Raw genomic sequence first — 20,335 nt, 5'->3', positions numbered from 1 at the left:
AATTTAGAGAGCTTCCAGAGCACTCCGCAGGACATGAGCAATGAGTAAAGCCCCTGTGTGTGTGTGTGTGTGTGTGTGTGTGTGTTTAGGCTCCAGGCCCAGCATAAAGAATTGGTCGCGTCCCAAGCAGAGCTGCTGGCTCAGGGCTCCTTGTTGAGGGGGGAGCTGAGCGCCTCCCTACTGGAGAGGACTCGCCTGGAGGGGGAGCTCAACACCGTGAGGGAAGCCAACCAAAGTTTGGACCTCAGCAACGCCCGCCTCACCAGCCAATTTCAGGTATCAAATACCCCAAAACCTGCGTGCATCCTCTCACTGGCCTCTACAATAGCGGTACAGACAAAACTGTAAAAACAGCCCCCCGCCAGAGTTGAACAACGCAAAAAAAAAAAAAAGACCGATGTTCCACTCCAGTACAAAATGGGCGCCTTTGGCAAAACAGCTACATTTTTGCACCGTAGCTTCATCTGTTGGATTTGGTCAGTCACTACTTGGCCCCAATTCATTCCTTTTCTATCCGCACATTTCCACCCAGCGGTCACCTGTTGGAAATGATCACATTTCAGTCAGTTGGGGTGAAAATGATTTATTTACCGGTAGTACAAATAATGTAAGTTTTATCATTTACTTTATATATGACAGGGGTGTCAAACTAATTTTCGCTTCAGGCCCATCATTAGTTTGGTTTCCCTCAAAACCGTTTCGACTGTTGAAACGGTGTGAATGTATAATCGCCCGTTCTCATTGTTACATACAATGTACACAGTTGAATGTGCATTTGATTGTTGTGACTATTTACTGTACAGTGGTGCCTTGAGATAGCAAAATGTAAAAACAAAAATAGCACTCTAAAATAGACTCTATAAAAACATGCAGGGATGTAATTTGATATATACAGTAATATCAGTCATTCTTTGCAGAAGATATATATATGGATGCAAGTATTGTTATATTATCTGTCTACATGTGCTGCTCCACTGTTTGTACTCGAATATACTTTGCTTCCAGGTTGATAACACCATGACACTGATGCTATCCGTTAGCCCATCGATAGCATTTTGCATTGTTTGTTAACACGAAGCGAGAAAGACTTATCTGAAGCAAGGCTTTGTGACTGTTTTGAATACACAATGTACTTTGTTTTATGTTTAGTCCGACCGTAAACTTAAACTACAAGTGGCAATAAACGGTGAGGAGCCTCTTTTTTAAAGAGGTGTTTACTATCTGCCGAACCGCTGCTTGTTATGGTGTAAACTGCGTTCCCGGCCACCATTTCGCGCCGTTACGTCAACGTTTTACTCCCAAAACAAAGCAAAAAATAAATAAATATTCCGGCGGAGGAAATTCCGCTTTGTGAACCACTACACGACCAATAACAATGTACTGTCACAGCAAAAAATAATTTGACCAGTCCCCTCTAGAGTTTTGAAGTTCCACTGAAAACGGGTTATCGGTTTTTACATAATCCCCCACTAACAAACCAATTGACTAATGATGCTCAGCTTTCCGCTGCAAAACACAACCGCCCTAACAAACATATACAGTATATCCGAGAGACTTGTAACTTTGCTATGCAGTGAATTATTCATGCACGAAACACTAATTGTACCCTCTGCGGGGAGTGCCTCGACACAAGCCGGAAAATAATTAAAAGGCATCTTTTTCTTGAGCTGTTCAGTAGCAACCGACGCCGCGATACATAACGCGTCTGCTTGTGAATAAGAAAGATGTTGTGGGACCCACATCCATTTCTATTGACCACTGAGGTAAATTAAACTTCACAACTGTAGGGGGAGCCCTGGAGCAGAACACCCACTTATCCCCCATTGCTACTTCACCCGCTCAATTCCGGTCTTAACTAAAACAACCATTTAATGTGTGAGCTCCGGTATTTGCTCCCCATAAAGCTCACAGAACCCACAAGTGTAGTAAAGGAGGAGCACACCTTCAAACCTGCAGCCGCACTCGGGTGTTTAATATTGCAGTTGCCGACTGATCGTTTGCATGCAAAGAAGGATTTAATGCTTCGCGGTGGAGACAGTTGGAAACGTTACACTCTCGGAATAAGAAAGTTAATTTATTTGAAGCATTATTGGGCAATTAAACCGAACATATTAGAGGTTTATGGCAGGTTTTAGAGGCTGTTTTACATCGCCGCGGTCAGGGTGGAATCGTTAGCATCTCGTCAGAGCAGACTTTGCTCACACCTGATGGAAGCTGACGTCAATTTTGACACTTGAGGAAAAGCGATTTGCCGAGCTAACTTCAAATCAGCTTTAATCTTCTGCGTAAGGCAGTCAAACTGTGGCTAACGGTTGAAAATGCTCATCGGGGCACTCGCGTCTGAAGTCGCTCGTGGGATTACAGACGTGCAAATTGACTTTCCAAAAAGGAGCCAAGTGGGAGATATTTTGAGAGGCTGCCTCAACCTGATCCTCTAATGAAGAACATTTTGTGGGCGAATAGACAAGAAACAGCCAAAAATATGCTAGGATCAGGCATGTTCCTCTGAATTATTCAATCTGACCAATGAGGCGCACTTGGCTTGTCAAATTCGACAAATTAGCTTTGGTATTCATCAATACAAGTTGCCTCCCAGTGCCAGGTAGCAAGCAGCTTGTCATTATCTATACCCGCCGAATTATTCCTTTCAGCTAGCTCTCTTTTCCTTCTTTTCTTCGTTTCCATAATGCGTGACAGAAAAGCCAATAAATAGTGGCAGAATGCGAATGGAGCGGTGCTTTTAACGCAATGTTTGGAACACGTCAAGACTTGCAATCTAACTTCCTGTGAGACAAGTGTGGACGAGAAAATCATCAGCGCCACAAGACAATACGATTGCTTCAAGCAAGGGTAGCTTATTTCATCCCCAAAAAAAAAAAATCATTTTAAGGGGTTTTGTTGGATGCATTAAAAAGTGGCAAAAGCGCAGTTGCAGAAAATGACTGACCTTATATTTTCTATTTCTAGGTTATTGTGTGTACATATACATGGGTGGACCAAAATGTATTCACATCGTGGCCGGTGTTCAGCCACATCTCGTAGTCATTTTTGTTGAACTCATCCATCCATCCATTCATCCAGTAAACTTTACTGTACTTTTCTGGGTCAACAATAACCTAGAAATAAAAAAAGTAAGGCCGCTCGATTTCTGCAACAACTATATCCATTCATCCATTATCTGAACCGCTTTATATGCTCACGAGGGTCGCCGGCATGCTAGAGCCGATGTTGTCCTACATCTGAATTTTATGAGAAAATTTAAATATAGGCGATATTTCAAAAAAGTTCAACAATACAACATATGACTCTTTTTTCCATTAAAAATGAAAAGGTGATGTAACGTTTTCGTTTCAAGAACCTTTAAGAAGAATTACATAAGAATTGTCAATTGTAAGTTTTAATTTATAACTGTCGAAAAAATGCGGCAAGACGTCACACATTTAATATTATTTATTTAATATTGATTTAAGGGGAATGGGACAATATATTGGCTACTTTTGTTCCAAAAAAAAAGAAAACGGTTAAATGACGCAAGCTTTCACGTATTTTTTTCAATTTAAAAATTAAAAAGCACATTTTGAGTGTCACTGCGATTGGCTGGCAACCGATTCAGGGTGGCCCCCGCCTACTGCCCGAAGACGGCTGGGATAGGCTCCAGCGCCCCACTAAGTACTCCCCACCCCCCCTTCCGTCCATGTCCTCAGTGGAAACATTTTGTATGTTCATAATATATTATTCTATCTCCACAATGCATTACGGCAGCCGTCACTCACTGAAGGGTTGATCTAGGTCGCTGTATATTTATTAACTATTTTTTGGGACACTTTTGTGTTCGTCCCGCATCGAATAAATCCACTTTAAAAGCTTTCTGTCCAATACATCTCCCCAACAATGACACGCACTTTATTCCAGTTAGTGTGACTGACCGGCTGAATGCAAACAGCAACGCTTTCCTATCCAAGTCCAAGCTCAGTTTTACAGATGTCAGATCTGCAGTGTATGTTGTGGAATAGATGTCTACTGCAGCACATAGGGGTGTTAGTCATTGAAAAAAAAAAGCCACCAGGCGGCGGGGAAATCATATTATGGGGTTAATTGCAGCAGAGGGCCCTATTTGAGGAAATATGATCTATATTTTTTGAAGGCTCACAGTGTTCTGGTCTTCTTCCTTTGTGTGTGTGTGTGTGTGTGCAGCTACTAACCCAGCTCAAGGGGAACATGGAGGAGGAGAACCACAATTTAGCCGAACAGAACCGCAGTCTGATGATGGAGAACCGGGCGCTACTGGAACAGAGCCTGGAGCGCCGTGACCAGCACTATACGCAGCAGAAAGAATATCAGTAAGTGAACGCGCGCACTCACGCACACACACACACTTATTCGTAGAGCTGACAGGAGAGGATCAAGTGGTTTCAAGAGTAAATCAGGTCTTGTTACTTGGGCTGCAGGGCTTTCTTAACAGGATTGAGGATTGATAGAATTAAAGCTACAAGCGGGAGCAAATAGTACATGATGTGTGCGAGGAGATAAGTGTGTTATGTGTATGCACGTGTGTTTATATGAAGCATGGAAGTCACGCGTGCAGGTCCGCGTGTGTGAGGAAACGTGTGTTTGAAAGCCCCCAGCAGTGGGGCTTTCAAATGTTAAATAAACTGGTTGGAGATTATCCAGAACTAATAGCAATCATACAGGGCTGCTTCACCCTTTAAGACTACGGAGTCACATTGCTCTCAAATGAAACATTATTGCCCTCCCAATTTTTTCCAGCAATGGCTATTTTTTATTCAGACAGATTTTTCTTTTTTTTGCAAAGAAGTACGATTGAAAAGACAACGTTCTGCAGCACACAATTCCAAACTACAATAAAAAAAACACATTGATAAAATGTCGCCAGGACCGTCAATCAAAATTATTTATCGTTTAGTTTTTTGCATTGAGAAAACCCATTTGACACAGCACTAGACCAACGGATGGATGAAGTGACAAACTGTCGTGTTTACTTTAAAAGAGAATCTCTCGCGCAGCCGTGACATCTGCTACGAGAAAAAGCAATTTAATAGCAATCATCCACAGAAATATATTCAGTATTGAACTGCAGAGATGACAAATTAAATAAGAAAATGGCAAAAACAGTTCCATTACCAAAGCGAAATAGCGTGATGATTGGTTTTTTTGTGAAATCACACTTGCCCTGAACCTACCGGAAGAGCAATTTAATTTCTATAATATTTGTGCCGCATATCGAAAACATAAGGGTTTACCTTAAAAAGATGACAGATCTGATTGACAACTTACAAGGTTTATTATGGATAGAGATGTCCGTTTTGCCTTGAGTTACAATACAAACCCACTTTAGGAATTTTACAAGCGTTGTATTGCGGCAATGAAGTCGACTCAACTCGCTTTGCAACCAGCAGCAGCTTGGCGGGTATCGAACAATGATATGAACAGCTAATGGCAACATGTGATGGGAAAGCCTTACATGGGCTGACAAATAGCATCCGCTGTATAAGGCAGGGCCGTTCCGGAGATTGAGTGGTTAGCGCATCGGCCTCGCAGCGCGAAGGCGCAGGGTTCGATTCTGACTCCGGCCATCCTGTGTGGAAGTTGCAAGTTCTCCCCGAGCCTGTGTGGGTTTTCTTTGGTTGCTCCGATTTCCTCCCACATTCCAAAAACATACGTGGCATGGCTGTAGAAATGCACAGTAAGCAGGGCGGCAAATTTCCACTCTATTGAGCGGTGCTTTGGGGACAAAATAGCACCACTCTATCGGTCGGAAAAAGTTATTTTTTTTCCCCATAAAATAGAGTAGCACTTCATCCTCTGGGGAAAAATACGAGTCTATAAATGTGAACTCCCACTTAAGTTCCAAGCGCCCGACATCCCTCAGAACAGAGCCGCACCGCTAGCACGCGAATAAACGGGTCTTGATACTAAACTTGACGTTTTCCAGCGCTGAACTCCGCTGACCTCTCTCAACACGGCCGAACTTCCTCGCCCACAGCCGAGGGTCGACGACGAACGGCCAGCCCAGAGTGTCAGCGACTTTTTGCTTCACTATTTTTTATCCTGAGCCGTTTATCATCCGAGGCAGGTCTGCGGTTGCGGGCTATTTTTCAGCCTTTTTCTCTTCTGCTCTCCGTGTGCCCGAAACCTTGATCGGCAGCAGCGAGCTGACATTTATTGCGTTCTCCTGGCTTAAAAACTGCACAGAGAAAGTCATTTGGTTGATGTTATTGACAGAAACGAAATAAATGTAACGTCAGTAAATGTATGAAATGTCGCGGTGATCTTTGCGTTCTCCTTCAGGGAGAAGCTGAGCGAGCTTCGTCGGGAGAAGCAGAAGTTGGTGGAGAAGATTATGGACCAATACAGAGTTCTGGAGCCCAACGTGCAACCTTCACAGTGGAAGGCCAAGTACCGTTCAATAATACAGTACAGTCGAAGACAATTTTGTCGGTGGCACCGTGCTAGCATCTGCGTGGTTGAAATAAATGATATTGAGTGAGATACTACAGTACAGTATATGTAATCGATATTTGATTAAATGTCTTGTCATAACACTTTTCCCCTTGAACATCAATGGCACCCTTCTATTCGTCTCACAAACAATAAGCCGATGAAAAGCAATTTATGGTGTCAATCCTTTAGTGCGGGGGTGTCAAACTCATTTTTGTCATTGTAGTTACGGTTTCCCTTGGGGGGCCCGATATGAATTTTGGGAAACCATATGTTTAATCACCTCCACATATTACATACGCAGCGCGCAACAAATTGATGGATAACTAAGTTTTAAAATCAGAAGTCAAGAATAATGACTGTTATTGTGGATTACATATGACAATTTGAAATTTTGGTTCAGACTTCAGCAAACATCATCGAATTTGACGTGCTTGATTTGCTTTGGCGGGCCACATAAGATGATGCTGTGGGCCAAATCTGGCCCGTGGGCCTTGACTTTGACACCTGTGCTTTAGTGGCTCATTAAGCTGAAGTCTCACATGAGTTGTTGACGTCTCCTTAACGGAACACATAATTGCTACTGTGGGCTTGGTATTATTTTGGATTCCTTTCAAATTGTACAACCTTTGGGGCGTTTGTCTTTTTAAGTGCCACTAACTACAACGATTCACCAGTAATGCGATTGAAAAAGAGTGTGTGTGTGTGTGTGTGTGTGTGTGTGTATTTATACTATGTAATATGTGTGTGTGTTTATACTACAGAGTAAGGAGCATTTTATTTCTACCCTGAACACATCCTCATACTGCCCACTGAATTGTGTGAATTCTCATATTAGGCCTTCACTGTGCATTCTGTGTCCTCGAAGGAAATCTAACTGGATTGCAGACCAAATGAAGAAGCTCATCAAACCCCGCGGAGGAGGGCGAGAGGGACGCCGCCTCTTCACGGCCGCCGGCAGCGTGGAGAACCTGGCTGACAGAGCCCAATTCACATCAGACACACCTCGGCGCGGTGAGTGCCGCACACCACGGTGCTCTGTCTGGCTTTTGCAAGGATATTCTGACACACTCGCCCCCATCAAGTGATGCCACGGGCATGCATAGACATCACCTCATGACTAGCAAGTGAGCTTGGCACCCTAACCCTTTCTCCTTAAATCTTTTCCTCCTTTTTGCTGCGAACGCCGCAAGCATTCACAGAACCGCACATACTTCTCTTTACGCACTCTGACTGCACAATGCAAAGCCACTATTCTGATGGAAAGGACTAATTCACACCTGATTTCCTCAGCTTAGTATTTGCATTGTAAATGATTACCTGTTCATCAGTTATCATTCGTTTTGTCCGGGGTATTATAAGGCTACTTTTTTATGAAAGACGACGAGGGGAGCAGCTTCATCAAGTAGGCTGTGTTCACTCCCACAACATCGCAACACCCCTTTAAAAATATATCAAAAGAAAGAAAACTTCACCCGTACGCACAGTAGTACTAGTTAATTTACCAACTATTTCTAACGTATTTAGCAGTAGTATAGAAATAATAGGAATAGGGAAGAAATTTCATCTGTGCTGTATGTTACACATACAGTACATTTGACAATAAAGTTTATTCAATCCAAATCCAATTCAATAGGGCAAAGTAATAGGATGGAGCTACGAGGCTGGCGTGTTCTGTCCAATTCATCGATACAGTAGGCTATATATATATATATATATATAGAGAGAGAGAGATAAAGACATATACATACATATATGATTGATCAGGGCGGCCCGGTAGTCCAGTGGTTAGCTCGTCGACTTCACAGTGCAGAGGTTCCGGGTTCGATTCCAGCTCCGGCCTCCCTGTGTGGAGTTTGCATGTTCTCCCCGGGCCTGCGTGGGTTTTCTCCGGGTGCTCCGCTTTCCTCCCACGTTCCAAAAACATGCGTGGCAGGCTGATTGAACACGCTAAATTGTCCCTAGGTGTGAGTGTGAGCGCGCATGGTTGTTCGTCTCTGTGTGCCCTGCGATTGGCTGGCAACCAGTTCAGGGTGTCCCCCGCCTACTGCCCGACGACGGCTGGGATGGGCTCCGTCACTCCCCGCGACCCTGGTGAGGATTCAGCGGTTCGGAAAATGGATGGATGGATGATTGATCAGGTACAACACAGATTCCATGGTGAAGGGCCCCAGGCTGCCAGATCAAAGGAGGAGGTTATACCAATGAATGCAGATGATGAGATTGGGAGGCCAGCCCCAATGAATGAAATGCTGAACGAGGCAGCAAATGACCTAAGAGCTAAGATCATGGTGAAAATGAAGGCTGGGCTCCCTAGAAACCGATTACAACAGCTATGTGAAGTACCACCGGAAAGTCTCCTGGAAACTGTGAATGCAGCTCTGCTGAGCGAGGCAGCAACTGACCTGAAAGCTAAGATCATGGCGAGAATGAAAGCCGGGCAACCTAGAAACCGATTACAACGGCTATGTGAAGTACCACCTGAAAGCCTCACGGAAAGTGTGAATGCAGCACTGAGGGCGATCCCGACCGTAACGATCACGGAAACCAATGAGCTGATAAACGCTTCAGCATCAGTGATCCTTGAGATGCTTGGCTATAAGAGCAACCATGGAAGCCATGAGATACGTTACCCACCATGGAAAAGACGGTTGGAGGCTAAGATCAAGGCGGCTCGGAAAGATGTGAGTCAATTGACGGAGGCCCAGAGAGGTGTGATGAAAAGGCCGATACCCGAGAGGTACATCCAGATGACCATACCTGAAGCCTTGTGCAAAGAGGCACCTGAGACGATCCAACACATAACTGCAGGGTGTAAGATGCCGGCAGGGAAAGCCTACATGGAACGCCATAACCAGGCGGCTGGCATAGTCCAGCGAAACATCTGTGCGCAGTATGGACTGGAAACCCCAAGGTCAAAATGGGAAACACCTCCGAAGGTGGTGGAGAATGATCCACCACCAGGAGCGAAGATCCTGTGGGACTTCCAGATCCAGACTGACAAGATGGTAACGGCGAACCAACCGGATATCGTGATCATGGATAAAGGGCAGAGGAAAGCCCTTGTAGTGGACGTAGCGGTCCCAAGTGATGGAAACATCAGAAAGAAGGAACGCGAGAAACTGGAGAAATACCAAGGGCTCAGAGAGGAGCCGGAGAGAGCCTGCAAGGTAAAGGTGACAGTCGTGCCTGCGGTGGTCGGAGCACTCGGGGCAGTGACCCCCAAACTAGATGAGCGGTTGCAACAGATCCCGGGAACAACATCGGACATCTCGGTCCAGAAAAGCGCAGTGCTGGGAACAGCGAGGATACTGCGCAGAACCCTCAAGCTTCCTGGCCTCTGGTAGAGGACCCGAGCTGAATGAGGGACGGACACCACCCGAGGGGGGGGTGAGACCAGGAATTTTATATATATATGTGCATATGTATATTCTCCCAACTCCAAATCTTTAAATATACTGAACTCCTCAAAATGTGTGGCCCACATTGGCCCATCTTAGGCAACGTTATTTTATGTCACGTTTTATTGTAGAGAAACTAGTCATTTGTGTCACAGGAGTAAAGATAACAGTTGGGACTTTTTTAGCACATTACAGTAATTCAACAGAAAATGCCTTCTGTAAATGGTTATCAAGTATAGAATGTAGGCAACAGGACTGTGCTGAAGTTCGTCTCTGTGCGCCCAGCGATTGGCTGGCAATCAGTTCAAGGTGTTCCCCGCCTGCTGCCTGAAGACAGCTGGGATAAGATAAGATAGGATAACCTTTATTTGTCCCACACTGGGGAAATTTGCAGGCTACAGCAGCAAAATTGGGGGGGGGGGAGAGAAAAAAACTGTGTTTCATTGCACAAAATGAACGTTTCAGTAAGAACTGTACACTGTTCAATCATATAATATCAATTTCAATAATAATGGACAGGCTCCAGCACGCCCCGTGACCCTTGTGAGAATAAGGGGATCAGAAAATGGATGGATGGATACAAGGACTGTGCTGAAATTTTAACCTTCCCACTCATAGCTGAAATATCAATCTAGAGAAAAGTCAATGAGTGAACTTAATTTTGGTCTGGCAATGTCTTAAATCTGAATGATGCAACGTGGACGTGGACCATATGAGGATGGATGTAGTATGGGTGGAATAACACAGATTTCTCTCTCTCTCTCTATATATCTATATATATATATATACATACACACACACACACACACGTCTCAATACATACATAATGTATAAACTAATGTTTTTAGCAGTATTTATTAAATAGTCAAACAGATCAATGTGCAGGACACCTTACTTTTTATTTTTTGTATGCATTTCAGTTAATTTTATCGTGCATTGATGCATTTTATTCCCTCGCGACGCAGATGATACTGATTTGGTGGAATGGCCCATAACATGTTATAAGGTGGCCACAGATCAACCTCTCACGTTTTATTCAGTCTTCTGAGTTTTTTTTTTTTAATTTCTGCATTAAAAGTTTGTGTTTGTTAACTGTTTGTTTTCAGTCACAGTGAGAGCTCTCCTGCCTATAAGAATAATAGCGTGATCAACTTTATCCGAAATGGCCTCGGTCCAAACCTGGCAATTAACGTAGTGAGCAAAGACGGTTCCTTAAGGCTCTAATAGCGGCGCTGAAGTCTGTCTTCGATAAGCTGAGACGCTTCGGTCTTTGTATAAATAAACCTCCGCTGAGATCAATGTTCAATTTATTATTAGCTTCTAATGCTTTAATCTTTACCTCCTCAACTGTGTGTACAATTGACTTCTTATTTGAATTAATGCAGTGCCTTCAAAAGGCAATGCATCAAATCCCCCCCCCCCCCCCCCCCCTTTACACTGATTACACATGCCACTGTCGAAGAGGAGTAAAAGGAGCGCTTGTGATGCATCCAAAAATCATATCAAAATCTTCAACATGAGTGATGAAAAAGAGTAACCAATTCATTACTTGCCTTAATTTTTCATTACTGGGTTAAATAGCACTCTTACGCTTTGCATGTCTTTTTAGCTGGCTCCCTTGAATCACTGCCCTGGGAAACAGATGCAAATTATATGAATTCAGTGCAATCTCATTTTAATTATAAAGTGGGAAAATCTTAACAGAGCTTAGAAGGGCATTTTTTCCATGTTGCGCAGGTTTAGTAATACTTCACACATACATTAACAATCCCCTTATGAGTGAGCACTTTGCTTATTGGCAGAATAAACTCTTGAGGGTGGGGGTGGGGGGGCCTTCCTTAAGTAGAGCTGGACTCTGGGGGGCTTCTACTGACGACAATAAGGAAGAGGAAGGAAAGCGTAGCGTTCATTACATTTTCATTGCATTTATCCACATGTGCACTTAATGGACGCTTCATTAGGTGCGACTGCTCAGTCCAGTGAGAACCAATCTGCGAGCTGTGTCAAAAAATGTTCCTTTGCAAAGTCAATAATACTATTTTGGGTTAACTGCCTACTTGCTCGGATTCTTCACCCGAGATGTGCAACAGATTCCTTCAGTTTTTCATTGATAAGGTCTCTACAGCTAGGACTCCGGTCTCTGTCCATGTTCCATGTTCAGCTGTGCTAAATTCTTTTGAAACTGTGTCCGTGGCGCTTTTGGAGGATGTAGTTCGCCAGACGAAGCCATCTGGCTCCCCCTGCGACTCTCTTCCCCCGCACTTCTTTCGGGAGGTTCTCCCGAGTGTTGGCGCATCGGTCTTGGATATCATCAACAGCAGCCTCTCTTCTGGTGTAGTTCCCCAACAGTTTAAACATGCTGTGGTCCAACCCTTGATCAAGAAACCTGGTCTTGATCCAAGTTTCAGGCCCATTTCCAAACTGCCTTTCATTTCCAAAATTCTGGAAAAAGTGGTGCACATGCAGTTGAAATTTTTCTTGGATGAACATAACATCTTGGAGGTCTTCCAGTCAGGTTTCAAGACGATGCATAGCACGGAGTCAGCCCTGTTACGCGTTTCTAATGACATCCTCCTGGCAAATGACGCTGGCGACCACGTGTGTCTCGTTTTATTGGACTTAACTGCAGCATTTGATACAGTGGATCACAGTATTCTGCTGACTCGTTTGCAGCACTTGGTGGGCATTGGCGGCAGTGCTCTTGAGTGGTTTAGGTCCTATTTAGCTGACAGAACCTTTTGCGTCAGCCTTGGCTGCTCTGAGTCACGCACTGCTCCCCTGTCGTGTGGTGTTGCACAGGGCTCAATTCTGGGGCCTCTGCTGTTCTCGCTGTATCTGCTCCCATTGGGTTCCATCTTAAGGAAACATGGTATTCCCTTCCACTGCTATGCAGATGACTGCCAGATCTATGTCCCACTGAGCAAGAAAGACGCCTTCTCATTAAGGCCACTCCTATCCTGTCTGGAAGAAATCAAAACCTGGATGGCACAAAATTTCTTGAGATTCAATGAAAAGAAGACAGAGGTGATATTGTTTGGTCCCAGTGGCCCTTGTACATCCCATCCTGTAGACTTGGGCCCCCTCTCTCCTTATCTTAAGTCAACAGTTTCAAACTTGGGCCTTAAACTGGACAGTGATTTCAAACTCGATCGGCAAATTGGTGCCGTTGTTAAATCCGGCTTCTTTCACCTTAGACAGCTGGCCAAAATAAAACCTCTCCTCTCACATGAACACTTTGAGACAGTAATTCCTGCCTTTGTCACATCCCGGCTCGATCACTGCAATGCCCTTTACTTTGGAGTCCGCCGGTCCTCCATTAAGCGCCTTCAGCTGGTCCAGAATGCCGCCGCTCGCCTCTTGACTGGTACTCGTAAGAGGGAGCGCATAACTCCTACTCTGGCATCCCTTCACTGGCTCCCCATTCATTTTAGAGTTATTTTCAAGATCCTCTCATTTGTTTTCAAATCTCTGAATAATCTCGCGCCACCTTACCTCTCTGAGCTCATCCGCCCCTACGCACCTGCCCGGCGCCTCAGGTCTGCGGACCAGACCTTATTAGAAGTACCAAGAACTAAACTGAGGCTCAGAGGGGATGGAGCCTTTTCCGTTGCCGGTCCCTCTCTCTGGAATGACCTCCCACAGAACATTCGGCAAGCCTCCTCGCTGCCCATCTTCAAAACCCTCCTCAAAACTCACTTGTATTCTTTGGCATTCGACTCAGCATGACTTTGATTTGTTCTTGGTTTTACTGTTTGGTGCTTTCTACCGTCTTTATTACCGATTTGTCTTACTGTTTATTGTGCATGTTAAATTGCTCCATGTACAGCACTTTGTATGCAGCGATGGCTGTTTGAAAGTGCTCTAGAAATACAGTTGACTTGACTTGACTTAACACTAATTATTATTATTGGCAGTATAATTATTATTATTGTTGTTGTTTGCAGGGGTGGTTTCACATTTTGTAAATGGGAAGCAGATTGGATTAATTATTTCGACCCAGCTGATTGGATTCAACTCTAATTATAAACAGCAACCTTTCTGGGAGCCTAAATCAAAACTGAGCATTTTTATCTGCAAAAAGTCAGATTTTCATTCAAATGAACTTTTTTTTTTCATGAAACCAATTTTTATTCGTGTATGACTATTGATTGATTGTCTGCGATTGGTTGCCAACCAGTTCTGGGTGCCAGGACAGCTGAGGTAGGCTCCAGCACGCCCGCGACCCTTATGAGGATAAGCGGATTAGAGAATGGACGGATGGCCTATCGATTGATTCGAAGCGATGTTATATGCTTGGAATACTGTTTGTGAAATACCTCGCAATGATGTTTTGTGTTGTTTGCTGACACATTAAGGCCTTGAATTGCCTCCAAAGATAAGAATCAAATTGGGCAAGATCTGGGAGGCCACGTCTCAACACTAAACTGAAAAAAAAATCCGAGCATCTGGAAACGACTTATCTAACCAGTGACACACGCGTGATGACCATAATCAGATGGAGGTCCATCCTGCTGAAAGTATACAGTACTAAGAAGCTACAGTCTTATTTTATTCGTTTATCAGTGATGGGCAATTAATGTTTTCTTGCAACTGAAACTTTGCGGTGTTGAGATTTCCATGGAGGACACACAATAAAATTAGATTTCAAAACAATGCCAGCCATGAGGAGCCTATCTACTGTATTGGACACCTTCTATAATAATAATAATAATAATAATGGCCACAGCAACAATAATGATGGCAGCAGCAGCAGCAGAGTGGGTAGTATATAAAACATTGCGGTTATGTTTGTGCAAATATGCAGAGGGAATAGAGGCGACAGCAGCTCAGTGCATCATGGGAAATCACCCAGCAGTCTTTGCATACGCGGCCGCATAGCAAAGGCATGATTTGCACAACGGTGAGGTCTTCTTACCGCAGCCCCGCTAGATGGATTTGCAAGCGTGCAGCCTGGCTGTGACAAAGGCGTGCGTCTGATATTTTTAAAACCGGATTGAGCTTTTGCAGCAAGTCCTTACGATGCGTTACATACGGGTGCGCGGAAATGTAATATAGCCGAATAAGATTACGGCAAAGGTGTAATCTAAACCCAAGGCCAAGGATCTGAACCGCATTGTATTTAGGGTTTCCTTTAGAGAGCCATTATGACAACCATACACAGGAAATGTCTGATCGTATTTTTCCAGTGTATATAGTATACAGTAATGTTTCCCAACTTTATGGAGTCAAGGCGCCAAATTCACTTTAGAGAAAATGTTATGGTACAGTGCCCAAAGAAATGTCACAAAAAGTGGATACACTGGACAGTCAAAAAGCATTTCAAGTGAATCCATCCATCCATCCATTTTTCGATCCGCTTTATCCTCACAAGTGTTGCGGGTGTGCCGGAGCCCATCCCAGCCGTCTTCGGGCAGTAGGCGGCGGACACCCTGAACCGGTTGCCAACTAATCGCAGGGCACACAGAGACGAACAACCGTCCGTGCTCACACTCACACCTATAGGGACAATTGATAGTGTTCCATTAACCTGCCACGCATGGTTTTGGAATGTGGGAGGAAACCGGAGTACCCGGAGAAAAGCCACGCAGGCACGGGGAGAACACGCACACTCCACACAGGAAGGCCGGAGCCGAATTGAACCCTGCACCTCTGCACTGTGAGGCTGACGTGCTTCCCACTCACCCCGCAGTGCCGCCTTCATTTCAAGTCAAGTAATATTTTGCCTTGATCACAGTCTCAGAGGGCTTCGCATATATTACATATATTAATGACAACCTCCAGGATGGCAGGAAGAAAAACATCTGGGAAAAATGAGAAACCTTGAGAGGGGGCCGCAGCTGGGGGAATTCACCTTCCAGGATGACCAGGCTGCGCCTCCGAGTGATCGACCCAACTCTTGTCCGGATCAGTCCGTGCAAATCATTCTGATGATTCTGTACAGCGGCATCCAATTGCACCATCGTCACCCAGCCCCCTCTCCAGATCAGGGAGGAGGAGGAAGGACAAACGGACAAAGCGGCACTATAAAAAGGGCAACATAGACTTCAGCAAAATGCAAGAGTATGCACATGAGTCTTATTTCAACTAAGGTAGCTGCTCTAATTTCCATGGGTAAGGCATCCCAGGGCACCGGAGCCCGGATATAAAACACTCTAGAACCCGCAGAGTCTTTTTGGCTTTCGGGCTCACGAAATGGCCAGCGTGTTCTGAACAAAGAGTTTGGGGTGGAACACACGGTGTCACTAAGTCAACAGGATCGGAAGGTGCTAGCTAGCCCGTGTAATATTTTATAAGTAAAACCTTCAAATCACATCTCAAATGGACCGGAAGCATGTATGCAAGTTGACTAGTATTGGTGTAATGTTGAACTTCCTCTCCCACGTCGGGAGTTAAGCTGGAGCATTTTGTACAAACTGCAAGCATTTAACACTGGACACGGGAAGACCACGTTGCAATAATCGAGGCGGGATGTAGCAAACGCGTTGATTATGATTTCTGAGTCACTAGGAGATATAATGGGACATATCTCAGTGAAAAACATATCTCGTTATATTCTTAACGCGCATTTGAAAAGAGGGCATTGAACGGATTATAGCACCTAGATTTTTTGCCGGATCACTTAGCGAGTGGATGCGTGTACTTGGATTTATGTCAAAGACCATCTAAATTAGAGTCTCCTCCTCCACCCCCAGCCCCCCTGCCTCGAGTTTGACACCTGTGCCCTAGACTACAGTATCTTTTTTCATTGGATTCTATGTTTGAGAAGAATTGAATAGCATACAAGACTGCGGGTCATCCAGGACCAACATGTTTTATGCATTATACATCAGGACTTTGTGTATAATACATAATGTTCCTCACATTTTGCAGATCTTTGCAGCGCTCCGGGTTCGCCATGTCCCTCGAGAAAAGCTACGGAGATTTCGTCTCCCGCAAATCTGGTCCCACGTCGTAAACTGGGATCCCGTCACGGTTGGGCTTTGACCAGAGGTGGTGCCGGAGTTTCTCAATCCTTCGGTCCGGGCGACCGGAAGACCCCACCTCGCCTCCGCCTGCTTTCCGGTCAGACCACCTCCAAAGTCCTCTGGGAGAGCGAGAGCGGCGAAACGAGCGCACCCCAGCAGGCAGCGGAGGGCAGAGTGAACAGTCAGGAGAGCTCTGAGGAGAAGACAAACGGAGGTGGGAAGGAGGAGGAGGAGGACACAAGATGATGCGAACAGGTGATCGGGTCAGAGATGATACATTATTCATGCAAGTCTTCTCTCTTTTACAGATCAACTTTCCAGCAATGGCACATGAAAAAGACTCACGGACTCACTCGACTCTGTTTATTTGGATGGAACAATTGCGCGCGCACATTGTTTTAAGGCATCGCATTGTCATCGCATTTACCCTTTTGAATAAAGTCACAGTGTTGTAAATACGATGATGAGGAAACCCAACTCACTGATGATCTTTTTATGTGCAGCTGACTTACAGAGGCAAAATGCAGTGCTGTCATGCAAAACCACAATCGAAACAAAGGCAGTTATTAGCGTCGTGGTACTTCTGATTGAACAGATTCAGTGATTTAATATTGTTTTCCAAGCTTTTTGTAGTTCCTTATCATGTCTCATCCATACGAGAGCCAATCATGATGATTTGGACAACCTAAACTTTCACTGCTCAAAGTGGCATCTCGGTCTTTGTCGAGACTTTTGTAGCATAGCTAAGCAGCCGAGCGGTGAAAGCATTCAAGTGGAGTGGACAAGTGCACTTAAGCCGCGCTCGCATGGCGTCATCTCGTCCGCAATAAACCTTTATAGGATTATCTCAAATGTCTCGGCTGCTCCCGCTGATTGATCTGCTCCGACTCACTTCAAGGTAAAAAGCCGAAGTCTATTAGAGCGCAGGTGGGCAAACGAGGGCCATCGGGCTCACGTGTGGTTCACTTTAAGGCTCCTGTCAAGCCAGGCGCTGGGCTAGGGCTAAATGATCTAATAGCTCACTTGCACCAAATGGTTCCAATGCAGAACTGACACTCAGACAGATGGGTGCGTGGGGGCTGTGTGTGTGATTGTGTGTGTGTGTGTGGGGGGGGGGGCGGTCATCATGGAGCCGCACATGGGAGGGGCGGTTATCTTTCAAGAAGCCTCATTTTCTCACAGTGGGATAAAGACACAGTATTCAAAATGAATAAGAAGTAAGAAGTAGTTGTGGCTCTCGGCCACAACTCGTGGCCAGACGCTTACACGCTCCTGAACTCGCGCACGATCCAATACATAAATACTGGATTACGCAGAACAGTAATGCCACTTTGCAAAAACCCATTTATTTGTTTTTAGGACGTTTTTATACAATACCGGACCATTTTTCTCATTGAAAATGCAACGCAAACCATTGTTGTGTTTTTTGGGCCGGAACGGATTTAATGCTATTTTAAATCATTTTAATGGGGAAAATTGATTTGTTACACAGCGGAACCTCAATATAACAGAGAGTTCATAGTACAAGGGAAACCATGCCGGTGCACGGTCAGTAATTGTTGAGGGCAAAAACAATCAAGCGCATCGTCCAGCCCACATTTTTTTATTGTCTTGACAGCTTTGTAGGAGTAGCGCAACACTTCTTGAAATATATCCAGGATACCATGTTCTTTGTTTCTGTGGCGGTGGGTTGTCGATAATAAGGTAGAACCGGCTGACCCCGCAATTAACGATCAGAAAGAAGTGTCCGGTGCACTCAAAGAGCTCCCCCGTACTGTGTCAAAGTCTGTTAGTGCCAGAAGTATTTGGTACACAGAGTATTTTCGGGGTCGCGCCACTCTTGTCGCAGATATACAATTAGACGAGAACCGTCGGGCGTCCGGAAGGTTCCGGAACGTAGACTCGGGAAAGTTGATCTAACAAAATATTCTTATAGCTTCCTTGGCGATTTGCAATAATTTTGTACTGTACCGGACAGTTTTAGACAAAGCAATATTTTTGCACTGTATTGGGTGTTTTTAATCCACGGAAAAAAAAATACTACAATTTAACGGACAATCCGCTCGAACGGATGACACTTCCCCTCAGTTAATCCGTTAAATGGAAATTCTATTGTATGAATGCATTAAGTTCCAAGCTCGGTCACGCAACAAATTCAACTTTGTGAGCCAAAATACCGCTCTAATATGTTTTCAGTGACGCCTGTCCGGCGGGACATTTTTGCGTTGGATTCTCAGCTCCGTCTCGGAGGCCGCGCGCTGTCGGACAGGCCCAAAGTCAACCGGGATAGACCCTAGCTCACCTACGGCCCTCAATGAGGACAAAAGCTTTGGAAAAAGGATCGATGGATGATCTCACGGTTTTCCCTTTTCTTTAAAGGTCTGTTCGTTTGGATGTAGAAGACTCAAGGGAAGAGCTGAGCAGCTCACAACACGACCCTGAATCCTGATCAGGTAATGACTAATGGACTGCTAATCCACCTCATCAATTATGAAGTCGACATGGTGACATCATTCCAAACAAAGTCTTCTTCTAATAAGGCAGGACACGGCTTCTGTCGGTCACGCTGAGCTTTGTTATCAATGCGAGGCAACAAGGAACGGCCAAAGCCGCGTCCGCCTTCGCAGCGTTCCAATTTAAAATTCCTAGCGGTGTGTCAAGAAGTTCCTCGCGACCGCCGGCTGTTGTGAGGAGGAGGAGGGAGATGATCAATTTTCACTTTGACCTTTGTTTATTCAGCCACCGCTCTTCGCTGAAGCGAGAAGACGAGAGAGAGAAATCATTCCAAAAAAGCCTGGGAGAAAATAAATAGAGGAAGCAAAAAAAACAAAACGACAACGAAAACGAGCGATTAGATGCCATTGTTGCTTCTTGATTCCTAAAGGGATGAATGATGGATGCGCGCCCCGGTTGATCCGAAGACGCGGCGCGGCTGTCTTCGTTACCGAGAACCCGAGGGCCGCGACACGATTGGCCCGACCTCACTTTTCCAAGCAAACTTCCCCATGTTTTGGCCGTCCTCATTATTCCCGTCTGCCCCCCGAGCCCCGGTCCTTTCCCGAGCCATCATATTTTAATGACCGCGTCTCACTAAAGGGCCTCCGCTGAGCAAAAACCTCACTCGGGCCACTTAGCCCGCTAACTGAGCAGGCTGAGGCATCATAAATGCCCGGAGCCGTATCGGATGTTTGTTAAGTCGGGCGTGTCTTTGCGGTTTGGCTCGTTTCCTAGTACCCGCCCCGTACATTGACAATAACCGCTTTACGTTCTATTCCTAAGTCGGCGCACGTCGCGGGGACCCGACTGCGGATCGATCAAAAAGTTGTCGTTCGTAGTTTGTTGTCTTCACCGACTTTAGGGGGCATGAGACAAGCGAGGCGGTCCTTGATGGAGGTGCGGCGAGGTAAATTCAATTCATGATCATTTGCTCGGTCGGGGCGGAAGAAGGAAGGTCGGAGGGATAAACGACGACTAACCCCGTGACCTGGCCTCTTCGCAAAACCGTCACAA

The 20,335-nt window shown here is 45.1% G+C and overlaps 2 protein-coding genes across 4 annotated transcripts in view; both read left to right on the top strand.

Annotated features, from left to right (window-relative positions):
* ccdc88b (coiled-coil and HOOK domain protein 88B) overlaps nt 1-19,907 on the top strand; it is a 56,596-nt gene extending 36,689 nt beyond the window's left edge. The window contains exons 22-27 of one of the 3 annotated variants that reach the window (XM_086105907.1): nt 90-276; nt 4,195-4,340; nt 6,310-6,417; nt 7,328-7,473; nt 16,731-17,080; nt 19,205-19,907. In XM_086105907.1, the coding sequence (XP_085962033.1) occupies nt 90-276; nt 4,195-4,340; nt 6,310-6,417; nt 7,328-7,473; nt 16,731-17,071 (928 nt within the window). In that variant the 3' untranslated portion in view covers nt 17,072-17,080; nt 19,205-19,907. Of the gene's footprint in view, nt 1-89; nt 277-4,194; nt 4,341-6,309; nt 6,418-7,327; nt 7,474-16,730; nt 17,081-17,133; nt 17,303-19,204 lie in introns of those variants that run through there. The other 2 variants (XM_086105908.1, XM_086105909.1) reach the window with 2 other exon arrangements.
* Nucleotides 8,569-11,194, top strand: LOC147209865 (uncharacterized). The gene has a single exon (XM_086105910.1). It carries the CDS (start codon nt 8,577-8,579, stop codon nt 9,804-9,806), a length of 1,230 nt encoding a protein of 409 aa, XP_085962036.1. The 5' UTR covers nt 8,569-8,576; the 3' UTR covers nt 9,807-11,194.
* Nucleotides 19,908-20,335: the final 428 nt, after the last annotated feature.

This window comes from Hippocampus guttulatus, chromosome 2 (genome assembly GCF_054856545.1).
Source record: "Hippocampus guttulatus isolate MCC_2025c chromosome 2, RoL_Hgut_1.0, whole genome shotgun sequence".
In the NCBI taxonomy this organism is placed as follows: domain Eukaryota; kingdom Metazoa; phylum Chordata; class Actinopteri; order Syngnathiformes; family Syngnathidae; genus Hippocampus; species Hippocampus guttulatus.
Note: the sequence above shows the minus strand (reverse complement) of the source record. Positions and strands in the feature narration are given on the sequence as shown.

What these genes read in the sequence shown, in the direction of transcription:
- LOC147209865 (XM_086105910.1), top strand. Translation starts at nt 8,577, where the DNA reads ATGGATGGATGGATGATTGATCAGGTACAACACAGATTCCATGGTGAA.